Source organism: Daphnia pulicaria, chromosome 8 (genome assembly GCF_021234035.1).
Source record: "Daphnia pulicaria isolate SC F1-1A chromosome 8, SC_F0-13Bv2, whole genome shotgun sequence".
In the NCBI taxonomy this organism is placed as follows: Eukaryota; Metazoa; Arthropoda; class Branchiopoda; order Diplostraca; family Daphniidae; genus Daphnia; species Daphnia pulicaria.
The window spans coordinates 10,437,757-10,457,369 of NC_060920.1; the positions used below are offsets into that span (position 1 = coordinate 10,437,757).

General features: G+C 41.8%; 1 protein-coding gene and 1 long non-coding RNA gene across 2 annotated transcripts; both read right to left on the reverse strand.

Moving 5' to 3' along the window:
• Positions 1–287: 287 nt before the first annotated feature.
• LOC124311331 (protein dimmed-like) lies at positions 288–2,666 on the reverse strand. The gene has a single exon (XM_046775778.1). It carries the CDS (start codon positions 1,822–1,824, stop codon positions 937–939), a length of 888 nt encoding a protein of 295 aa, XP_046631734.1. The 5' UTR covers positions 1,825–2,666; the 3' UTR covers positions 288–936.
• A 14,879-nt stretch (positions 2,667–17,545) lies between these two features.
• Positions 17,546–18,578, reverse strand: LOC124311705. The gene is made up of 2 exons (XR_006910152.1): positions 18,443–18,578; positions 17,546–18,326 (listed from the first exon to the last, which is right to left on the reverse strand). It is a non-coding gene; the product is annotated as an uncharacterized LOC124311705 (long non-coding RNA).
• Between the last annotated feature and the right edge of the window lie 1,035 nt (positions 18,579–19,613).

A 19,613-nucleotide genomic window follows, 5' to 3' on the forward strand; every position in this document is an offset into this window, starting at 1 on the left:
CGCAACAAGACATTGTGGATTGTGAGCACGGTGAGAGAGAATCCACCGGAGAGGCGATAAAGGGAAACTGGGAAACCCAATCGATTGGAAGAGACTTTTTGTTTCTGCCTTTGAAAAGGGCAACATGCGGCGATTTGATAAATTACGCGCAACATTTTCCGTTTTCTTTCTTTCTTTCCCTTTTTTTTTTTTTTTTTTTGTTATTTTTGTATTGTAATTTTTGTGTTACTTTTCTTTCGCCGGGGTATCGCCACGTACATTTCTATAAATTCAAAGACAAAGCAAGTAAAGACGAGCTGGACAGCCTCCAATTATGAATGCCGCGCAGCGACCGGCCAGAGCCGGCGGAGTTGCGTGGAAATGCGAGAGAGAGTGGAGGGGGGCGCGCACAGTGCTCCGACAATTATTCAAAAGAGGAAGGCGTTGAGAGTTGAGCACATAGCACGAGAGAAAGAGAGAGAGAGAAAGATAGAAAAAAAAAAGAGTTACATACTGAGGCGATATACAATAAATGGCGTCGTCGTCGGCGTCAGAAACAGCGGCCGGCCGCGCACCATCAACGAAACAGACTAGATTTATGTGTATGCAATAACAACGGTTGAAAATGTCATGCCAAAAAGCCATGAATCTCTTGTTCGATCTGTTCACCGAGCTTTTTATCCTGAATCGCTTGCCATTCAGCGGCGAATGTGCGGCGCGATGAGCAAGTCTAGTGTAGTATAGCATTTATGCTAAACATTCGGACACTTTTAACTTTCAAGGGAGGAATACAAATGAATGATGAGGTACTTAACGTCTGCTTTTATCATGCATAACTGGAATGAGTTGTCGACCCGTCTTTAGGCTTCTTTAGAGACTTGTAACCGTTTGAATTGGGAATGGCAATAAGGTACAGTAATAATCGTCGTTAAAGACCTGCCTGGGCTCCTCCTTGCCTTACTGAAGCAGTTCCCACAATGCCGTGATGTAACTCTGAGCCATTTGGAGCGTTTCGTACTTGGAGAGTTGTCGGTCGTTGCCCAGAGCGGGCACGACGTCGCGCAGCCGGTCGAAGGCGCTGTTCAAGTTGTTCATCCGTCTGCGTTCGCGAGCGTTGGCGGCCAGTCGGCGTTTCTTCATCACCTGCGGAGCCACTTCCTTGAGCGGCCGTTTCTGTCCGTTGGATGCGCTGCTGGTGCTGCGAGGAAACGTCAACTCGGAATCGGAGCCGCTCTGGTTGCTCGACTGGTTTTGATGTTCGGCCATCAGCGGATGGACGGACGATGGGGCCGGGCTGACTGGCGAGTTGACCGCCGTGTTGATGTGCTGTTGGTGGTGGTGGTGGTGGTGGCTGTCGAACGGCGAGCCGGGAGAACTGGGTGTCGGCAGACCGGTGGAGACGTAACAGCGTTCGGGATCGTCTTTGACGCTGACGCGCAGGTCGTAGTAGTTGCTGGACGAGCCGTTGCTCGGCGGCTGGGAAAAGTACTGCAACCGCTGACGGATCTCCTCGTCGGAGGCTCCGACCGACGAGGAAATTCCGTGGTGGTGCGGATGAGTGGGCGACGGCAACGGACTTTCGCCAAAGTGGCCGCGGTACGAGTGATGGACACCGCCCATGTGGTGGCCGTGGTCGTTGCTTTCGGAAGACATTGGGCTGGGAGTGTTGTAGCCGTCGGAAGCGGCGTCGAAACAGTTGCTGCTGTGCGGATGGCGGATGGAACTGACGGGCGGCAGCGGAGTGATGATGCACTTGCTGTCGTTCAAGTAGGCGGACAACTCGTCGTGTTTGCCGGTTTTGTTCACGCTGGCCATGAAGCGCTTCTTGTTGCAATCCTGGAACATGTCTGCCTCACTAAACTTCCGTCAAAAAGTCGACTCTTGCCTTTGATGCACTTTGGGAAAAGCGAAAAGAGTCAAGTGGTAGAGAGATAGAGAGCGTAGAGCGAGAGAGTAGAGCGAGCGAGCAAGAAATGGTTGAAGTGTGCACGGGAGCAAACCACAAGCTGATCTGACTTTCAGCCAACTCGAACCCTCACCTTTATACCTCGACCCTTCCTCCTCTTCTACCTCCTCCTTCTCATATCCAACCCACCTACCTCCCACTCTCTACTTTATCCACCCTCCCGACTTTTCTTATTTTTACCTGTGGATGGACCCCGCGTGGAAATTTCTTGTTTCTTCTCCGTGTGATGGGCCTCGTCCCTCGGAGGTAGACCAATTACACTGTCCTGCAGCATAAGCCTCCATTTCTTTTTTCGCCTTTTTATTTTTATTTTTTTTTATCTACCTTTTGGCTTTGTACTCTGTTGTGTTTACTACTGCTGCTGTGCCCAACGGCTGCGGAACACCCGAAACACCAATAGGAGCCAGCGAGAATTGAAGAAGGGTCGGACTCGAATGTTATTTTTTTTTCGTTTTTTTTTCTTCTCTTTTTGACTGTTTCTTTGATCTTTATTTTATTTCTTTTTCACCCGCTTGTACACCTCCACTAAAGCCAAAATCCTCTTTCTCAACTCCCACCAGAGGGCACGGAAGGTTCCTGTAACTCGAATAATTCCAACTAACTCAACTCTGCCGTTCGCTTGATCGAAGATCAGTACGAAGGAGTTCCAATGTGTTTATCTTGTAATTTGGCAGTCAAAAGCAAAGGGCACAACAGTTTTTCATTTTTTACGATTTGAGATTTTGACTATGCGGCTGCCAAAGATCATTGAGATGTCAGTTCTCTTTTTACGGTTCGTTTTGTTGGTCATAAGTGAGCCAAAACGTCCAATTGCCTTGATTCATTGAGTCTACGAGGTGAAAGAGGCAACGATCTGGAAATTGGTTTTTTTATGACGAGAGGGCTGTCCAAATGGTCCATGATAATAAACCAACCAAGACGAGTTATGCATGTCATTGAAAACAAGACGAGTGTAGGTTATGCAGGGAAACATCACCAATGGTCGGAAATTATAGCGATTAAAACTGCTCGTCTTCAATTGCTCCTCGATCTTCTGTATAATTTCTATTGGTCTTCTAACGAGATCTGACTTTTTTATTTCTTTTATTTCCCGCGTTAGCGTTGGCTTTTTTGGCATTAATGTTCAAGTTTTCCGTGAAAAGATCAACTTTACAATCTACAAAAGAGAAACCGTGCGCCAAACAATCTTTTTCGTTGGTTTCGTTTCTATTTTGATCGTGAACTGCAGTTGATTGAGACAAAATGAAACCACATGTTACAGACGAGGTTATTTCTTCCGAAAGTTTTCAACAACCAATCGAGGAATCGAAAAGACTTTGCTTGTTGAACAAAAAGATGACTACATTTTTGGCCTAAAAGATTTTCTACATGATTGAAGCTATTGTGATGTCATAATTCAAAACTGATCCGATTCAACTAATTGAATATGATATTTCGGTGTTGTTGTTTGGCTTTCTCATTAAATTTTCTCAGCAGTTCCGGTCGGAGTCCAAACAGCAGCCGGGCTGTCTGGTCTTTGATTTCCGCGCCGAGTTCTTATTTCCGAGCACATTTTTTGGGGATAACCTCCGTCTCCCATGGTGTCTAGCCCAGCTGAAATAATTACGAAGAAATGAGACGATGAAAAAATAACAAATGAGATGCAATTACACGTGTAAAGAGACTTGTTGAGACTTGGGATAAGCCCCAACAAGTCGTAACTGACTACCCCAACAGTTTATAGCGATGAATCAGATTTTTAAGTACACGACTGTCATCTCAAGCAAGTGGGAGCAGCTTCCTCTTTTTCGCCGCCACACAAGACCCCCCACGCAATGCATAATCACCAGCGTCTAATTTTATGTAATACGAATGAACACACTGCTATTTCGGGTTCATATTTATTTGTGGGAAAAGAAGTGTTGAATCTTTTACGATGTACACAGGCAAACGAGTTAGCAAGTTCAAATTAAAAATTTGAAAGTCGTAAAAAAAAAGAACCGGTTCACCAAACGATTGGGATCCAGTGGATTTTAAGTTTTAATGCAAGGCCGTCATTTGTCCCTATAGTGGGCCTAGTCTATATATGATGGGCGCTAAGTTGGACTATATATATGGACCTCCGTATGGCTGACTGCATAACTTGCTCTTAATTTATTGTTCTCGTTTCTTTCTTTTTTTTTTTCGCCAGTTGGGGGTCGCTTTTTGGAGAACTACTTCCTTCAGCGGACAGCCGAGGACAGAGATGGGAGCCGGATTTTCTCCAACCTTGCCGATTCACACGCACCTGATAAATTCACAGGTAAAGATCAAGTATTTACTGGGTCATTTGCTATTTTTTGTGCGTTTCCCATAAACAGTGGGCATTTTGCCTTTTTGTATCGTCTATGACGCGAAAGGAGAAATTGTATTTGGAATAGAGAGCAAGGAAATTATGTTTTTAATGCTCTTTAATGTTTTCGGTTAGCAAAAGAATTCAATTGTGGGGTTAATTTCTGAAAACAAATCTTTTCTTTTTTTCTTTTTTTAAAAAAGAGGAATTTGTCGGGAGAAAGTGATAGGACGAAGCGAAGGAAGAATGGAGACAAAATCTGGGACTCCATCCACCGTACGTAAAGGGACTAAAATATATTGGCTGGTGAGACATGGAGTGGTGTGTCGTTGTCAAAACAGAATGCCCCCCCCCCCCCCCCAAAAAAAAAAAAAAAAACTTGTTCCAAAGAAATTTACGAGGCCAAACTCTGACGAGAGACTAGTCCATCGATGAAAAGCCGAGAAAAGTCGAGATGGGTAAAGGGGTATATCCACTACATAGGACGCCTTGAAAGGTCTCCCTGCAGGGTAAGGAATAGGTAGGAAGTAGAAGTGATATCATCGGGTACCATCGGTAGTCCAGCAACAAATCAGTCAACTGGACTTCCTTCTTCTCTTTTTCTGACCTCTCCCTGTCCCATCGCAGACATTTAAATTTTAGTAAACAACAACATTGATCAGCAAAATAGATTCAATGGACAGTGGCAACTTAGTAGAGTGGCTCGTGTCGTGTCACAATGCACAGCATGACTTCCATTTGACCCGCTATCTGATCAACTAGATCCATGGCAAAAATTCAACGGCAGCCAAAATTCTTCTTTCAAATCTCAATTGACAAACAAAAAGGCGAAAAGAAGCTATACGTATTGTAGGATACAAAGCAAAGGTTCATCATCGTCAACGTCTCTCACCTACCGATAGAGTCCACAAATAAGAAGTGAAGGCAATCGACGTCAAATTGTGGTGGCTGAAATGGGCTGCATTCGGAAGACATTTTTCTTTCTTCACTTTTTCAGCGTCCATAAAGAAGCGACAATTGATGTGAGCCACTTCTGAGACCACCTGTTCGCCTACCGATACTTTTTGATTTCGTTATCTTTTGACTTGAATAAGTAATTGCATTTTCGAGCAGTTAATCTCGCTTGGTTTCGATTCATTTAGAATTTAGATGCAACAAAAAGTAACAAGTCGGTGCCACGAATTCCTATGGTGACATTGATTTTGTTCATTTTTGTTTACTTGCTTGATTCAAAAGATCTTCTATTTACATTTGAATTTTAATGAGTTAACGATTGTGAAAGATTCATTTAAAAAGAAGAAAACACAAGGGCAGATGGTCAGTGGAACCAGATACGGGAGATGACCGTGAAGATCCAATAGAGTGCAAGCTAGGAAACTGCAACGTTTTTGTTCCTTAAGGTGCCCGACACCTGATCCTATTCAATTTTTTCCTTCCTACATGTCCACTCTCCTTCCTGTTTGTATAGGGTTCTGTCGTGCGTGGGGGGGGGGGGGCCGTTCAGTAGTGGCCCGTACGTTTTTACAGAAAGCGGTTTCGATATTATTTTTGGTTCTTTCTTTTTAAGGAAGCTTTTTTGGGTAACAATTTGCAGGTCGTCGACTGTAATCCATAACTTACTTCCCTTTTAAATTGTGTGAAGCCATAGATCCCCACGTGCCCGATGTAAATTGAGATTGTCTCTTTCGATCGGATGGTGGTCATCCGGTAAATTTTCTGATGACCTCAACCTGCCGGAAGTTTTTTTTTTTTTTTTTTTTTTTTTTCAATTGGCAGGAACTTTGTAGTTTGTTGTACCGGTATAATCTTTGTTTAAGTGGTTTTTCGCAGAAAGATTTTCCATCATTTGAATTGTAAAGCCTTTTTAGAAAACCTATAAGCTATATTTTGGTTTTGTTTTTTTATTTTTTCGAAAATTTCAAGACTGATGAGTAAAATCTTGATTTCTTGGACATATTTAATGAAAAAGGCTTTAAGTACAAATGAAATAACACGTCGGGTGTCTTGACAATAGCGTTTTGACCAGGTATACTCGCCATGGGCGGACAATTTGAATCACGCGATGTGATCTACAGATGTTTTTGAATATCAACTTATGATTCTGGGGGACAATTATTTAGAGAGCAACCGTTTGACTTTCGAAAAACAAATAGAATTAAAGAAATAAAGAGAAAATATAGACGACACGAAACACACACGACGGCCTCTCTACCAGGGATGCAAACTTGACAGGCAGATTATACGCGGTCAACACGGAGGATGGATCCGTTGACATTTGCATGTACTTGTTTTTCTCCTTCTTCCCGCCTCTTTCTCTACTGAAATTTCTTGAGCAAAGAGAAACAATCCGAAAAAAAGGAATTTGAAGAAAAAACATAACTTGTTGACGGAAGGAAAATTTGATGACTCGGATATTTCAACATGTCCTCCTCCCTTCAAATTGATTGCATACCAACTTTTATAATGAAAAAAGGTTTCTAGATTACATATCTTAAACTGAATCACTTGAGTTAGACTCCAAACTAGGTAATGTCGTCCTCAACTTTTCTTAGAGTTAAAGAATGACATTTTTACATTTTTTGAAAGGCGTTTGAACCCTAAAGATTTTATCGTAAATAAAAAGAAGCGGGGAGCTGGAGGACGAATCAGGTGTTACGTAAAAGACTGTGCAATCGACAAGTTGTATAAAAAGATTTCTTATTCCACTAGCTACCGAATTACTATTGGGTCTAATTTAGCTGCCAGGTTACCAGGGACATGTAAGGAACAGCGGCGCCTTGCCTTGACGGGGAGACAATAGACAAGAGGAAGATAATAAAAATGGGATTTCTTTTGTTATTCTTTTTCTTTCAGCTTCTTTGAATGGGGAATGGTAAAGAATAACCGACTTCGATGCAACAGGGGTGACGAATAGACAGAAATGAATAAAAGAAAAAGATACGAAGGTATAGACAAGGACAATGAGACATGTAGGAGTCCGCAGTGTTTCCTTGGGAAAGCGGCACTGCTTCTAAATTAGAGGAATCAATTAAATACCGCGTGAAAAAGTCGTCCCGTCATAATGTCGGTATCCAACTTAGGACGGACTACTGCCCAGGTAGACTTCTACAAAAATGAAAAAATCAGAAGGGTCGTATCTCGTTATTCTTCATTTTTGACTTGTTTGTTTTAAGCCTTTGAACAATGTTCCATGACTGCACGCGGTACACGCACTTTGCTATTCCTCGAATTTATGGGTGTGTCTACCTTGAATCGCCGCAGTTTTTATTTGACCACTGATGATGTTTGATTTGCTGCCATAAACTCATCAAGATGGGGAATTAATTGGCTGTCGGTACGTTTCCTGTCCATTGCTGTGTCTATTGGTCAAAGCGCCATGATTCTTAACTCTTTATTTGTTTATGTCAAATTAAAGATATTATAAAAAAAAGAAGTCTTAAACTGGAAAAATCAAAATGAACGATTTTGTTCCAGCGCACTTCCAATGTTCATTAAGGAATGAAATCAAATGTTTGCTCTCAATTAAACCATACCGTTACTGCTACTGTCACGTTGACTCATAAGTAACGTTATTGTGAATAGATGTGACCCAGATTTCATTATTAGTTTACCGTTCGACAAGACCGTTCGAAGGGGGTGGGGTACAGAGAGAATCAGAAGTGTCCTAGTTAGAAGAAAATGATATATTGCATTGTAATCGGGTGACGGAAGAAGTCCTATAGCGCAGATTGATGTGACGTACTTGAACTATGTGAACTTGAGGTAATGAGAGTATACGTAGGGTCGTGATGATAACCAAATAGGAGGCGAGGCGGCAATAGCGTCGGTGTCTTTGACGGCCGAGGATCGTCTAGCAATGAGGAGTGAAGGTCTTGTAGGGTGGTCGGTGAGTCGAGAGGAGAGGAGGCAATTGTTTCATTGCTCTTTTGACATCCTTTTGATGACTCTGCTGCAAATGAAGAGACCCTTGTAATGAAGAGAGACCCAATCCTTATTCAAATAAACCAGAAAAGAAAGAGACCGAAAAACGAATAAAACGTCAAACCTTGTCAGAAAGAACCTCCGAACGTTCACCTTCAACCTCTTGATTCTTATTTTATTTGTGTATATTTTCTCTCATTTATTGCCACCGAGTTGTGATTCCCATGCAGTGGGACCCACTTGTTGGCTTCATTCATAAATTCATAATCCGCTTCAATGAGGCGTTGTTTTCATAATTCAGTTAGCCACCGAGGCTCTTGACTCTTTGGCCTGTACTGAATTCAATACCACCTTCAATCGTCCTTGTCTGTTGCACCGCCAGGTATAATTCACGCTTGTTTTCCAACAACTTGGATTATTCGTGACCTATTAGCCTTCTTTCTGTGACATTATTTTTTTATCTCTATTTCTCATTTATAGGAAATTTTGCTACGATGTAGTAGAAAACCCAAACTGTAAAAAATTATGATTTTAATAATGTTATTAACTAGATTAAGGGGAATATTTGAAGCTTAAATAAACACTGCTTGGAGGCCCTAGGTAGAAAGATGCCGGACTCAGGGAAAGACAAATAAGTCATTGGTGGCTCATTTTTGTGTTATGTACTGTTTTACGCAACCCTGTGATTAAGTATTAAACGTTTTGACTGAGGGACTAGCCTCATCAGTAACCAAAAAGACGTTAGCAGATGTGAGGATATGATTGAGAGTTCCTCGACGGAAGAGGGAGGTACTCCCTTTCTCCTTATGTGAGGTTACGCTTAGTCATTGCGTCAGCTATGGGAGTTTTTACTTCCCCGGAATATCAGCAGCCTCCGTCATCTACCACTGAAGGAGCATTCCTGTGTACTGTTTAAAGCTAAACAAGGGTTTTCTCAAAATTTTTTTCTGTGCAACTCCCACTACAACGAAAACGAAACAAGGAAGAATAGAGACGTAAAAGCGGTTGATGATTACATGTTGTTGATGCATGTTGTTTCATAAGAACTAGTGCTTGAAAAAATATTACTTAATTCATTTATTTCTCGAGAATCGACAACGAGTAATTAAATGTTTGAAGTCGACGTAAAATTCTCCCACCGTTTTTATTCCAACAATTACCGGGTCAAAGTTGGTTGCATAAATTAATCAATTTTTGTCCATTCTGTCTTTATTTAAAACATAGGAAAATATGAAATGAAAAGGCAAATAAATTCACATGCAAAATTCAAACTGTGAAACCGAGGCAGTTAGTTAATAGGCATGTTCCCATTTCGACTAATAACACAATTTTGAGATGAGGAAACAGGTACATACAGGTACATAGTGTAAAAACGACTCCGACTGTCGGCAGATTTTATCACGTCACTAACTAGATGCGCTCATCTTTCGGTGAATAACACGAGCCCTTATTTTTTGTAACAACACCCAAGCAGACCATAGATGCATCTATGACTTGATTGAGGCCTTCGATGATATCATCACTTTTTTGTTTTGAAAGGAACCCCGAACTCAATTAGTCAAAGTTCACTTTGCGGACTTTATTTACTTCAACTTGTTTTTGTTTCAAGTCATTTGCTATTGCGGTTATCACCGGCCCATCTTGTGTTGTGTTGTTGGTTATGGGAGATGGAGAAGGGATTGGATTGTTTTGATGGGGTTTGAGGTGAACCTGCACCTAGACAATCGTTTGGTTCTAGAAATTGCTTTAGCCTTGAGGCCGATGGAACAGGCACTGATATCTATTCTGGGCAGTCCTCCATCTCCTTGCCACTTTGGTTCCAAGAGTTGCCAGTTGCTTCTTGGTCGTCGAATCGGGAAATCGGCAAGAAAGGACAGCGGAAATGTCAAATTTTCCATCGATGCGGCATCACACGGACAGGTTATTTGTCGGCAATCATCGGCAACTTGTTGCCAAAACAGTTTCGAGTCGCCACTGTGGTCTTGTTGTCCGTCCCGTATGCATTTAGCGGTCTTTTCCTTCTAAAGAAGTGGAATGGTAGAGCCTCGACAATGGGTTACTCTGTCCTCTACTGGGCAAAGATAGGGGTAAATAAATTTGAAATAAACTAGGGTGGGCTAGGAGGAGTCGAATGCATGTCGCTGTGTGTTCCGACAGTGTCCTATTCGGGGGACGGGGCGATGGAAGCAAAAAGGTAATCAGTGAAAGTCCCTTTGGAATCACAGTCGCGGTCAAAAAACAAAAATAGGCTCCGCGCTCAAAAGGGACGCAAAGACGAATAGTTAACTTCAATTGAGTGTCTCTACGACGAATTGTGGTTTCTGCCACCCAAGCGATGTTTGGTCGGACCATGGAAAGTTGCCATTTCCGTTTCTCAGGTCACTGACAATAACATCCAATTAACTGCAATGATCAATTCAAAAGAGAAAATTCGTTATTCTGTTTGTTTTTTAGTTCAATCAAATGGTATTGTAGAACTCACACTGATGCGATACTGTACGTGTCATCACATAGGTGGGGAAAAAAAACTCCCGGCTCCATTTGCCCAGGTAGAAACTGATGAAGATATGAGAGCTAATTACAGGTTTACACGAGAGACTTGGAACAGTCATTCATCTTTTACGAAGACTACAAGGGTTCCCCAAATTTCAGGCTATTCCATCGTTCATCTAGGAAAAACTGCAACGATTCAACTGAATTGCTGGAATTGCTGAGGGACCAAGAATTTCGGGATTAAAAAAAGTCCTGTGGGAACTGAGCACTTTGACAGACGATTGTATAACCTGGCGCCAGTAGAACAACATTTAGATGAAAACATTGAATTTCCTCTGATATCATTTCTTCCATTTGGAATTTTACAATTTTTTTACCTCTCGAAATGATAGGCCCTATACGAACCGTTTTTCATTCCGACAGCAGCCGCACGGGTTTTGAACAAGAGAGAAAAAAATGAAAGTCCCGTGGTCCGTTGCCCCCCACGATGGGTTAGACTGACCATCTCAAACATTTTTTTTTTTTTTTTTTTAAGTTTAGTTTTATCTTTCTCTTATTCACCCTCTCCTCCACCATCCTACTTGAGTATCTCGTTTTTATTTTTGGAGAGATAATCTTTGTTAACTATTTGGTGGTTGAATTTATGGTAGGATGAACTCATTTGAATAACGCTTCTACTTGTTTTGAATAGAGTTGTGTTAGAGTTGTTCTTTTTTTATTGTTGAGCAGTAGAGTCCTTAATGTGGGAGACACGTGGATTTCTCCCGCTGCTTTTGACCTCTTGATGATGCTCTTGATGTGTTCTAGTTTTCTCAACAAGACAGCTTTTATTTCAGTCTAATTATTTCGTTTATTTTCCCCCACAGTTTCGAGTGTCGGACGGATGCAGTCAGGAACGCGCTAAAGATCATGAGAGTTCGGTAACGCACACCTGTGAAGACAAAATCCCCTCTCCCTGGAACTATCCACAGTGGCATCATGTGAACTCCCAAGTTACAAACTTCGTTGGGATCCGTTACTTATTCAAATGTAAGTCAAATCATTTTCGTATTACTCCATTTCTATTCTCCTTTTCCTCCATTTCTTTCTTCCTATTTTTCTCATTTCGTGTGTGGAGAATTTTGACAAATGGTTTCGCCCGTTGGCGCTTCTCAACAACTTCATCGTTTTGCTTTTTCCAAATAACTCTCTCCTCGTTTTTTTTTTTGAAAAGGCCCATATTTTAAGGTGATTTTTTAAACAGCGCATGTTCCATGTTGTTGAAGTAAAGAAAGGCCGCTGCCATTGAAAAGGTAAAAAAACCTTCACCGCTAGGCGCAACGTTTTCCATTTCGAGTGTTTCACCCAATTTGATTTGAAAACCAAATGTGTTCCAGTGGAATCGATCAGTTCAGGTTCAAATGATCTCTATTCTCGAGATTGAAATGTTGCCGACCACCGAAAGGCGAAAAGACAGTAGAAATCGGATTTGGGGTCGCGTGTTTAAAGAAATAAATGATTCGTCATTTGTTATGTCAACCGAGAGAGATGCAGGAAACGCCGGCCACTGGACACAAGCTGTGCGGTCTCAAATGGCCGTCAGCACCGGTACCGTTACCGACACTTTCGTTTTCTCATGAGGCTCCGGCACGATCGTAATTGCGGTAATTAAATGTACGGTACAGTATTGAGGTCTATGGTCGAGCCAAAGGTCGTCAGGTGGTCAAGTGACACTTTCTCAACTAACGGTCTGCTGGTCTCCGACGAAAGTGAAACGGCCTGGAAAATTCATTGGTGGGTGATTGGAGGGGAGAATATAAGAAACGGTGAACAACAGGGGCAGCACCCTTACGACGATGAATGAAATGAAAAGTAATTTTGAAATCACATAAAACACATGGCGATAGCAATAAAAAGTGATTCTTTTGTTTTTGTTTTACCGAGAAAGAAGTTGGACTTGATGAAAGTGTCATGGGCGACCCAAGGGCATTGGGTCTCTGGCCCCTCATTAAGTCCTGGTGCCGGTAGAAAACTCTCCCCTCGTTACTTTATTCGTGCGCAGCTTGATTCAAGCAAAACAACAAATTTGGTTTCCCTCGCATTTAATTCTTTTGCTGTGTGAGGTCCTGGCGAGTTCCAACTTTCATTGATGGAGACGAGCGGACATTTTCTTGGTAAGGGCCCACCAGTCGGAAACTGAAAGTTGAGCAGCCCCTGATTCTTGACATTGTGTTGGTCCTTTTTTAAAAGAAACACAGTGAACGGCAGTTGCGCTCATCAGGTCGGAGTGCCGGAAAGTGGTGAGGCCGTTGATTGCGTGGGGAGTTACAAAGATCAGAAAATTGTTTTGACCACACAACTAACGTCGAGAATGTTGTTGAGGCAAAAGAATTAGGAGGAATAAAGGAAAACTGGGCCAGAAGAAGATGAGTAAAGAGGCTAAGTAGATTTCTGTACACAAATCGTAATACCTGTCCAATTGTGCTCCATTTGACTCGGCGGGCGACCTGGCTGTTGACGGGGCCGCTATGTTTGCACAGTAGGGCACTTTGAATGTAGTGAATGCAGCGACCGGTGAACCCACACGCGTAACTTACAAAGTGCCCAGCCTAGCAGGCCGTCATCATCCAATATGGGGAAGGAGAAGCCAAACACTTGAACTATTAACGGGGGAAATAAATACAAACACGGTGAATTGGAGGAGGAGGGTACAAACACGGGGGGAGATTATTACGTGGGGCCTTTTGCTTTTGTTTCTCTTTTCATGTGAATCTTGGCTGGGCAGAGGAAGGGGGAGGTAGACATCAACTCACACAAACAGACAAGAGAAAACGGCGGTGGCGGCCAGGGTCCATTGAAGCCAGTTAACAATCTTCACTTGGTCAGTAACGATAATGAAGCCCAGACAAAAACGACGGGCTCGACGGACAGTGAGAGAACTGGGAAGTCCCTTTCGTATTGTTGTTGCTTCTTTTATTTTATTTTTTTCGGCAGCTTTGTCGTGCACGCGGTCCACCTCCACGCAAGACTGGCTGTTATTAAATCGAGTGCGCCCTTATAATTTTTATCGCCTCCTAATTAGACAACTGAACCCAGTTGCCCCACTTTCAATGTCGAGCCGTTTCTTCGAACCTCAGCCACTTTCCCTCTGCAGCTTCCGATGGCTCTCGGTTGTACCTCCCGAGTCTCAGCAGCACACGCACGCCACACACGAAGTCGATCGGCGGAAGTAACACGGTGAAATTGCTTTGATAATCCCCAACAGACTGAAAATGAAAGCACGCGTTGACCCCTAATGAATCTAATTATTGGCTTCACCAGTGTAGCGATTGATCCAACCCAAACGGAAGTTTGAACAGAGTTGTTTTTCGATTTTCTTCACTTGTTGTTCTTTGCCGTTGTGCCATCAGTGCGAGTGGAAGCAACAGGTGGTGACGATACGTCAAAGTCGTATTTGTTGATGACTCGCTGCGTTGCGTAGTTGATTTGTTTACTTTTGGTGCTACACCAATGCAGAAATTGACTGGAGACGAGGGTGTCCCCGCTGAGCTAATCTTTTTTTTCTTAAAATTGAGATTCTTTGGAACTCGGGAAGCCCCTCAGCGGAGACCGAACCACCGAGTTACTCTCAATCTCATCGTACCTCGTCCGACTTTCTTCGTATAATCATGAATAAATCAATCCAATTGAGGGGGAAAGAAAAATCAGAGAACTCCGCAGAGAGCTCCACAGATTTTGACGATTGAAACATTTCAATTTCCATTTGGGTCAATTGCAAGATTTTTGTTTTAAATTCCGCTCCTTCCCATTGAATGAAGATCTGTTAAACTTTTTTCTGGCATTCCAATGTAGAAGTTGTTGAATGGATATTTAGCATTATTTTTCCTCTTTCATACAACTGGACCAAAGTGTCACTTTCCTAATGGAAACTGACGGCCATCAGAATATCTAGCCAAAATTTCCTTGCAGACTTTGCCCGTTTTTGTCCCACACGTCCCGTTGGGATATCGATGGAGCTTTCTTCTTGTCTTCATCGAAAAAGTTCCGACAGGTGCGTGATGAATGAGGTTGCTAGTGCAAACAACGGCTGACCGCTGACCCGTTGATCAATCAGACTGTCGACCATGAGCTAGAATCCTCTCGAGCCTTTTTCATTTTCCCCATTGATTTGATTAGCGGACACATAATTTCGTTGTAGAAATAAATTATGGATAACTCTACTGTCCCACATGCAACCACCTCCTGTGAGGTGAGAGGCCGATTTATCATAACGCTAACGAACGATATTTCAGTATCCCACCTTTCAACGGTTTCGATGAATGCCCTGGTAACTCAATTGGTAATTTTTTATGTACGGGGGGAATTTGCAAATGGGTTTTTCGTTTTTTGGACAGTAATAATTCTGCAATGATATCGCTGATTGCGAAGATCCAAGTACTGAATAAGCTACTATGGTGAATAACTGACCAGTAACATCTGTGCAAAACTAATTATTGTTTTTTGCAATAGTCCTTACTAAGAAAAGGAGAAGTAACCGGGCTTGCAAAACATGCTCGACAGATGGTTGCCCAAAATGAATTTTATTTTTGCAATAAATAGAGGAATCGTTTTAAAAAGTTGGGGTTTACCTTTCCTATCTTAACGAAACACATTATTTTACATCAGATAAACTACCGGTATTGTGTTTAAGTTTCTGACAAAAAAATCGTGAATTTTGTTGTAGTTTCCTTTTAATATCCAACTTTTTTTTTTACAGAACTATTTCTTTCGTCCATGAGATCGTGAGTTGGCGTCCGATGTCAGTCTACAACGCAGTTTCTTTATGGAATTGTGTGGTCCTAGCACGGAGATCCTTGAGGCAATGCTGGCTTTTGTTCATGACAGAAGAGTGACTTCCACCAACGTTCTTCTACATCCGTATCTTCGAGACGTACGCGCAGCCAGCTTCACTGCTTCGTATGCTGCTGCTGCTACACAACTTGTCTTCACTGGCGAGTTAGATCACTTCAGTGTTCGCTTCGATCCGCTGTGACACACCTGCAGTCACTCGCCACGGGATTATGCCCAGGTAACCGACAATTGACTTACTTTCGTAGATTATCTACTAGTTATCTATTTGCGTTAAACTCTCTGTCTGTGTAATAATTCCAAAATCAGGCCATTCTTGCGCGCTAAAGTGTTACTTATACGTTTCTTTTTCCTAACGCTAGATGGCTTTTCGATAATTTTCAGCTGTCAAAACAGTCAGTTTCAGTACTTTGCAAATCTCTTTAAACATTTATTGGCAGCTGTTTTGTGGAATTTTTTTAGTGAAAACTGACGATAACTATTCCACCAACAAAGCTCACTTGTTAGATTTTTAATAATGTGTGTTTTTTTCTACTTCCGGTTTTCTCATTTAAGTCAGTAGTTCAGTAAATATTCATTCGACGCACAAAAGAACCACATATTCGTGATCCTCGTAAAATTAATGGTAAAGTTCATGTTATTTTTTGTACGTACGCGTACTTCCAGTTTCAAAAATTTTCCTGAACTACAGTTCAGGAAAATTCTCGATTTTGGCCAAATTTTAGATTTCGTCTAATTCATACCTAATCGAACCCATATTCATGGGGATCACGAATATGTGGTTTAATTTGACGACAGCTCAATGGTTGAGACGCTCTGGTTACGTCCGGTATACTTCCGGAATTTTTTCAAAAGACTAGCAAGTGAGCTTTGTTATGCGTACAGTTCTCAATATTCTTAGGTAGATTTTAAGCAATTTTAAGCGCGCCTTTGAAGTTTTGAGGGAAAAAACCCAGATCAATGAACCTATATGTATTATGTGACTATTATGTAACTTTTATTGGCATGTCACTAAATAAGAATTGTTTTGTCTTTATTCAGGTAATGCAGAGGAGACGTCGAGAAGATGGATTTTCTCATCTTTAAAAATCGTCACCGGTCTCCGTCGGCTGTTGCCCCTGCTCCTGGTGCGAGACTCGTCATCAACGTGGATCATCGCGACCGGCACCGAGACTCGTCATCAACGCTGATCATCGTATTATTGGTATTATTTCGTTTGTGTTAGTTAACCCGTTGGCTGCCACGCCTTTGTTCTCCCCTAGCTCCTTAGCACGGGCCGCGCTGTTCGGTCTCGTGGTTTTCATGCCGCGGGGTCGGAGAATCGCACCAGCCCCAGATTCGCCGAAAAGCCCTGTTAGGCAATGCACCATAGTTCCCCCTTGTCGATGCGGTGATGGATTCTAGAGGTTGTGCATTCCATCTTCTCCTGTCACCGTGTCAGCCCGGACTTGTCAGTAATGGCAAGTCCCACCTTGGTCATTGATCCTTCAGACGTGGCGCGTAGAAAAGTAGAGAGCAACCTACGGGTTGTATGGCGTGGCAGCCAACGGGTTAACTTAAGTGTATGTATGTATGACTTGTATGAATGTATGTAACTTTAAAATGTGGTGGAATTGTGGGTGGAGGTGGGACAATGAAGCAATTATTTTTTTAAGTTTTTTTTGTTCATTGTCTTTTAATTTATAACTCCAATTAACTGCACTAGAATTAACTAAGACTTGTTTAGGAGTTATATCAATATATTTCGTACGACTTTGAACTTTTCCATGTATAGAAAAATTATCAATCACTTGAAGAAATCGAACACTTGGGAAATGCAACTCAAGATTAAAATTCGCTACACATTACAACTTTTTCGTAACTTGTCCTAAAAACAATCGTCGAAACATCAGAACATGTCTGTACGCAGAGAGACTAAGGCAGTAGTAACATGAAACAAACAAATCAAAACGCAGCATACTGGCCTAGAAGAATTCCAACACAAATAAAAACACCTGTCGCAATGTTGACAAGGTAGGAAGGTATTATTTAAAAGTCTTACAAGATAGTTACTCGCATTATAAATATTTATTCTCATTAAAGATAAACAATCAATTCCCAGTGACTCGTAACCATAAAGATATAACCATCAGATTAAAAACACACAAAAATGAAATAAAAATTTCAGCTCTAGTAATAAGAACCTCTTTGTAGTAAGTTGGGGAAGCGTAGGTTGTGGTGTAATATTCAGATGCCTTAGTAGCGTAGTAACTCGAGGTGGGGTTGTGCTTCGGAACTCCGGTGTAGTAGGTCGGAGCAGCGTAATTAGTGGTATAATCCTCGAGTGCCTTGAGGGTGTAGTACTAACTTGGAGACTCCAATGCAGTAGTTTTGGGCAGCGTAGGTTGTAGTGTAAAACGCCGGGGCACGGTGGTTTAGTAATCAGAAACCTCTGTTTGGTGGTAGCTTGGAACAGAGTAATATTTGGTTTCCTCGGGGTAGTAGACCAGGGCAGCATACGTGGTTGGATAATGTTTGACCTTGTCGGTTTAGTACTTGGGGGCTTCGCCGCTTCGGTGTAGTAGCTAGGTGTAGCGTAGGCTGTGGTGTAGTAAACTGGAGCATAAGTGTAGCATTCCGGTTCAACGTAGTACGAAGGAGCAGCCGCTTTGTACTCCGGTGCCTTGGTGGTGTAATTGAGGGCCTCGGTCTTTACGTAAGTTGTTGTTATGTAGTAAGGCGGCGGTGTTGCAGTTTGCTACCCGCCATTCTCAGAAGACATTGATACACCAGTGGTCGACCCAGCCATCAACGATGAAACACCCAACAGCAGCACAACACCATAGTTAACTATACAATAAACAATTCGAAAATAATCTTTCAATTAAAAGCGGTCATATTTAATAATCAACAACTAGAAACGAGATAGAAATGATTCACAACTAGAAATAAAAATGAATATTTACCCATGATTACTCAATGGTAAAACGATGAGGAACGCAGTTGGTGACAGATAAATCACTGCAGTTGTTGCCGTGTCGGATGTGCTCACTCGACTGATTTCTGTCGCCTTTTCTCTCTCCTTTTACTATACGATTTTTTTTCTCATCCTAACCTCTTCAGCCTTGCGGCTATTGTACCTACTTGATAATGATGAAACACGTCCTTTTCTCACCCAACCTCTACACCGTTGCATGACACGTTTTACGTAAATATCTCCGTGACCTTCGAGTGTGAAGGACAGGCAAACTGGAATTGGGATAAACTGCCTTTCTTCTGCAGTTTGACGTTGCTGGGGAAGGGTCTACAACAACCAATATCAAAATGAATACCAAATGGTTATGCATCACATCCCGTTCTTACCCAACCTCTACACCACTGCATGACAAGTTTTAGGTAATGATCTCCGTGACCTTCGAGAGGGAAGGATATGCAAACTGGCCTTTCCTTCTCCTCTTCCTTCTGCAGGTTGAAATTGCTGGGGATGGGTCTACAAAAACCAATATGAAAATTAATACTATAAATAGTTATGGCTTTAAACTCACTTTTGACACTTTATACCAAGATTCATTTGAATCATTTGACTTGATTGAAAAAAAAAGAAAAAAAAAGGAAAAAAAAGAATAGTATGGTACATAACGAGTTGTTAGGGTGGTAGTGAAAAGTGAGCTTTCAGTTCTTCCGACTATCGTTCAATCGATATTTCTCCTCCTTTCTTTTCTTATTTCTTATTTCTCAGTTAGTGGTCAATGACGGTAATAATGACGAATATTGCCGGCATCTTAAAAAAAAAAAAAAACCTCCTTTCTTTCCTTCAGAAATACAACAAGATATAGTGTCTTAATGTGAAAACGATTGAATTTTCAAAGCGATGGGTAGGTAAGTAGTGATGATTACTACAACTGGAAAAGTAGATCACACACCAGTTTTCCCAACCTGACCCCTTAGCCCCTTACTTTACTTTTATAAAATTCATGTCAGTTGAAGGAAACAGTTAAGAAAGAGTTTGACATGCCAGTAGAATTATTTTAAGCGAAAAATAAAATCGAAATTTGAAAACATTTTATCATCGCTTGCTTTATACACACATACTTTAGTGTCTTATGTGTATCAACTAAGAGAGATTGAGACAAAATT

Bases quoted from the DNA above. Each gene is read 5' to 3' on its own strand.
- LOC124311331 (XM_046775778.1), bottom strand. From the start codon at position 1,824: ATGTTCCAGGATTGCAACAAGAAGCGCTTCATGGCCAGCGTGAACAAA.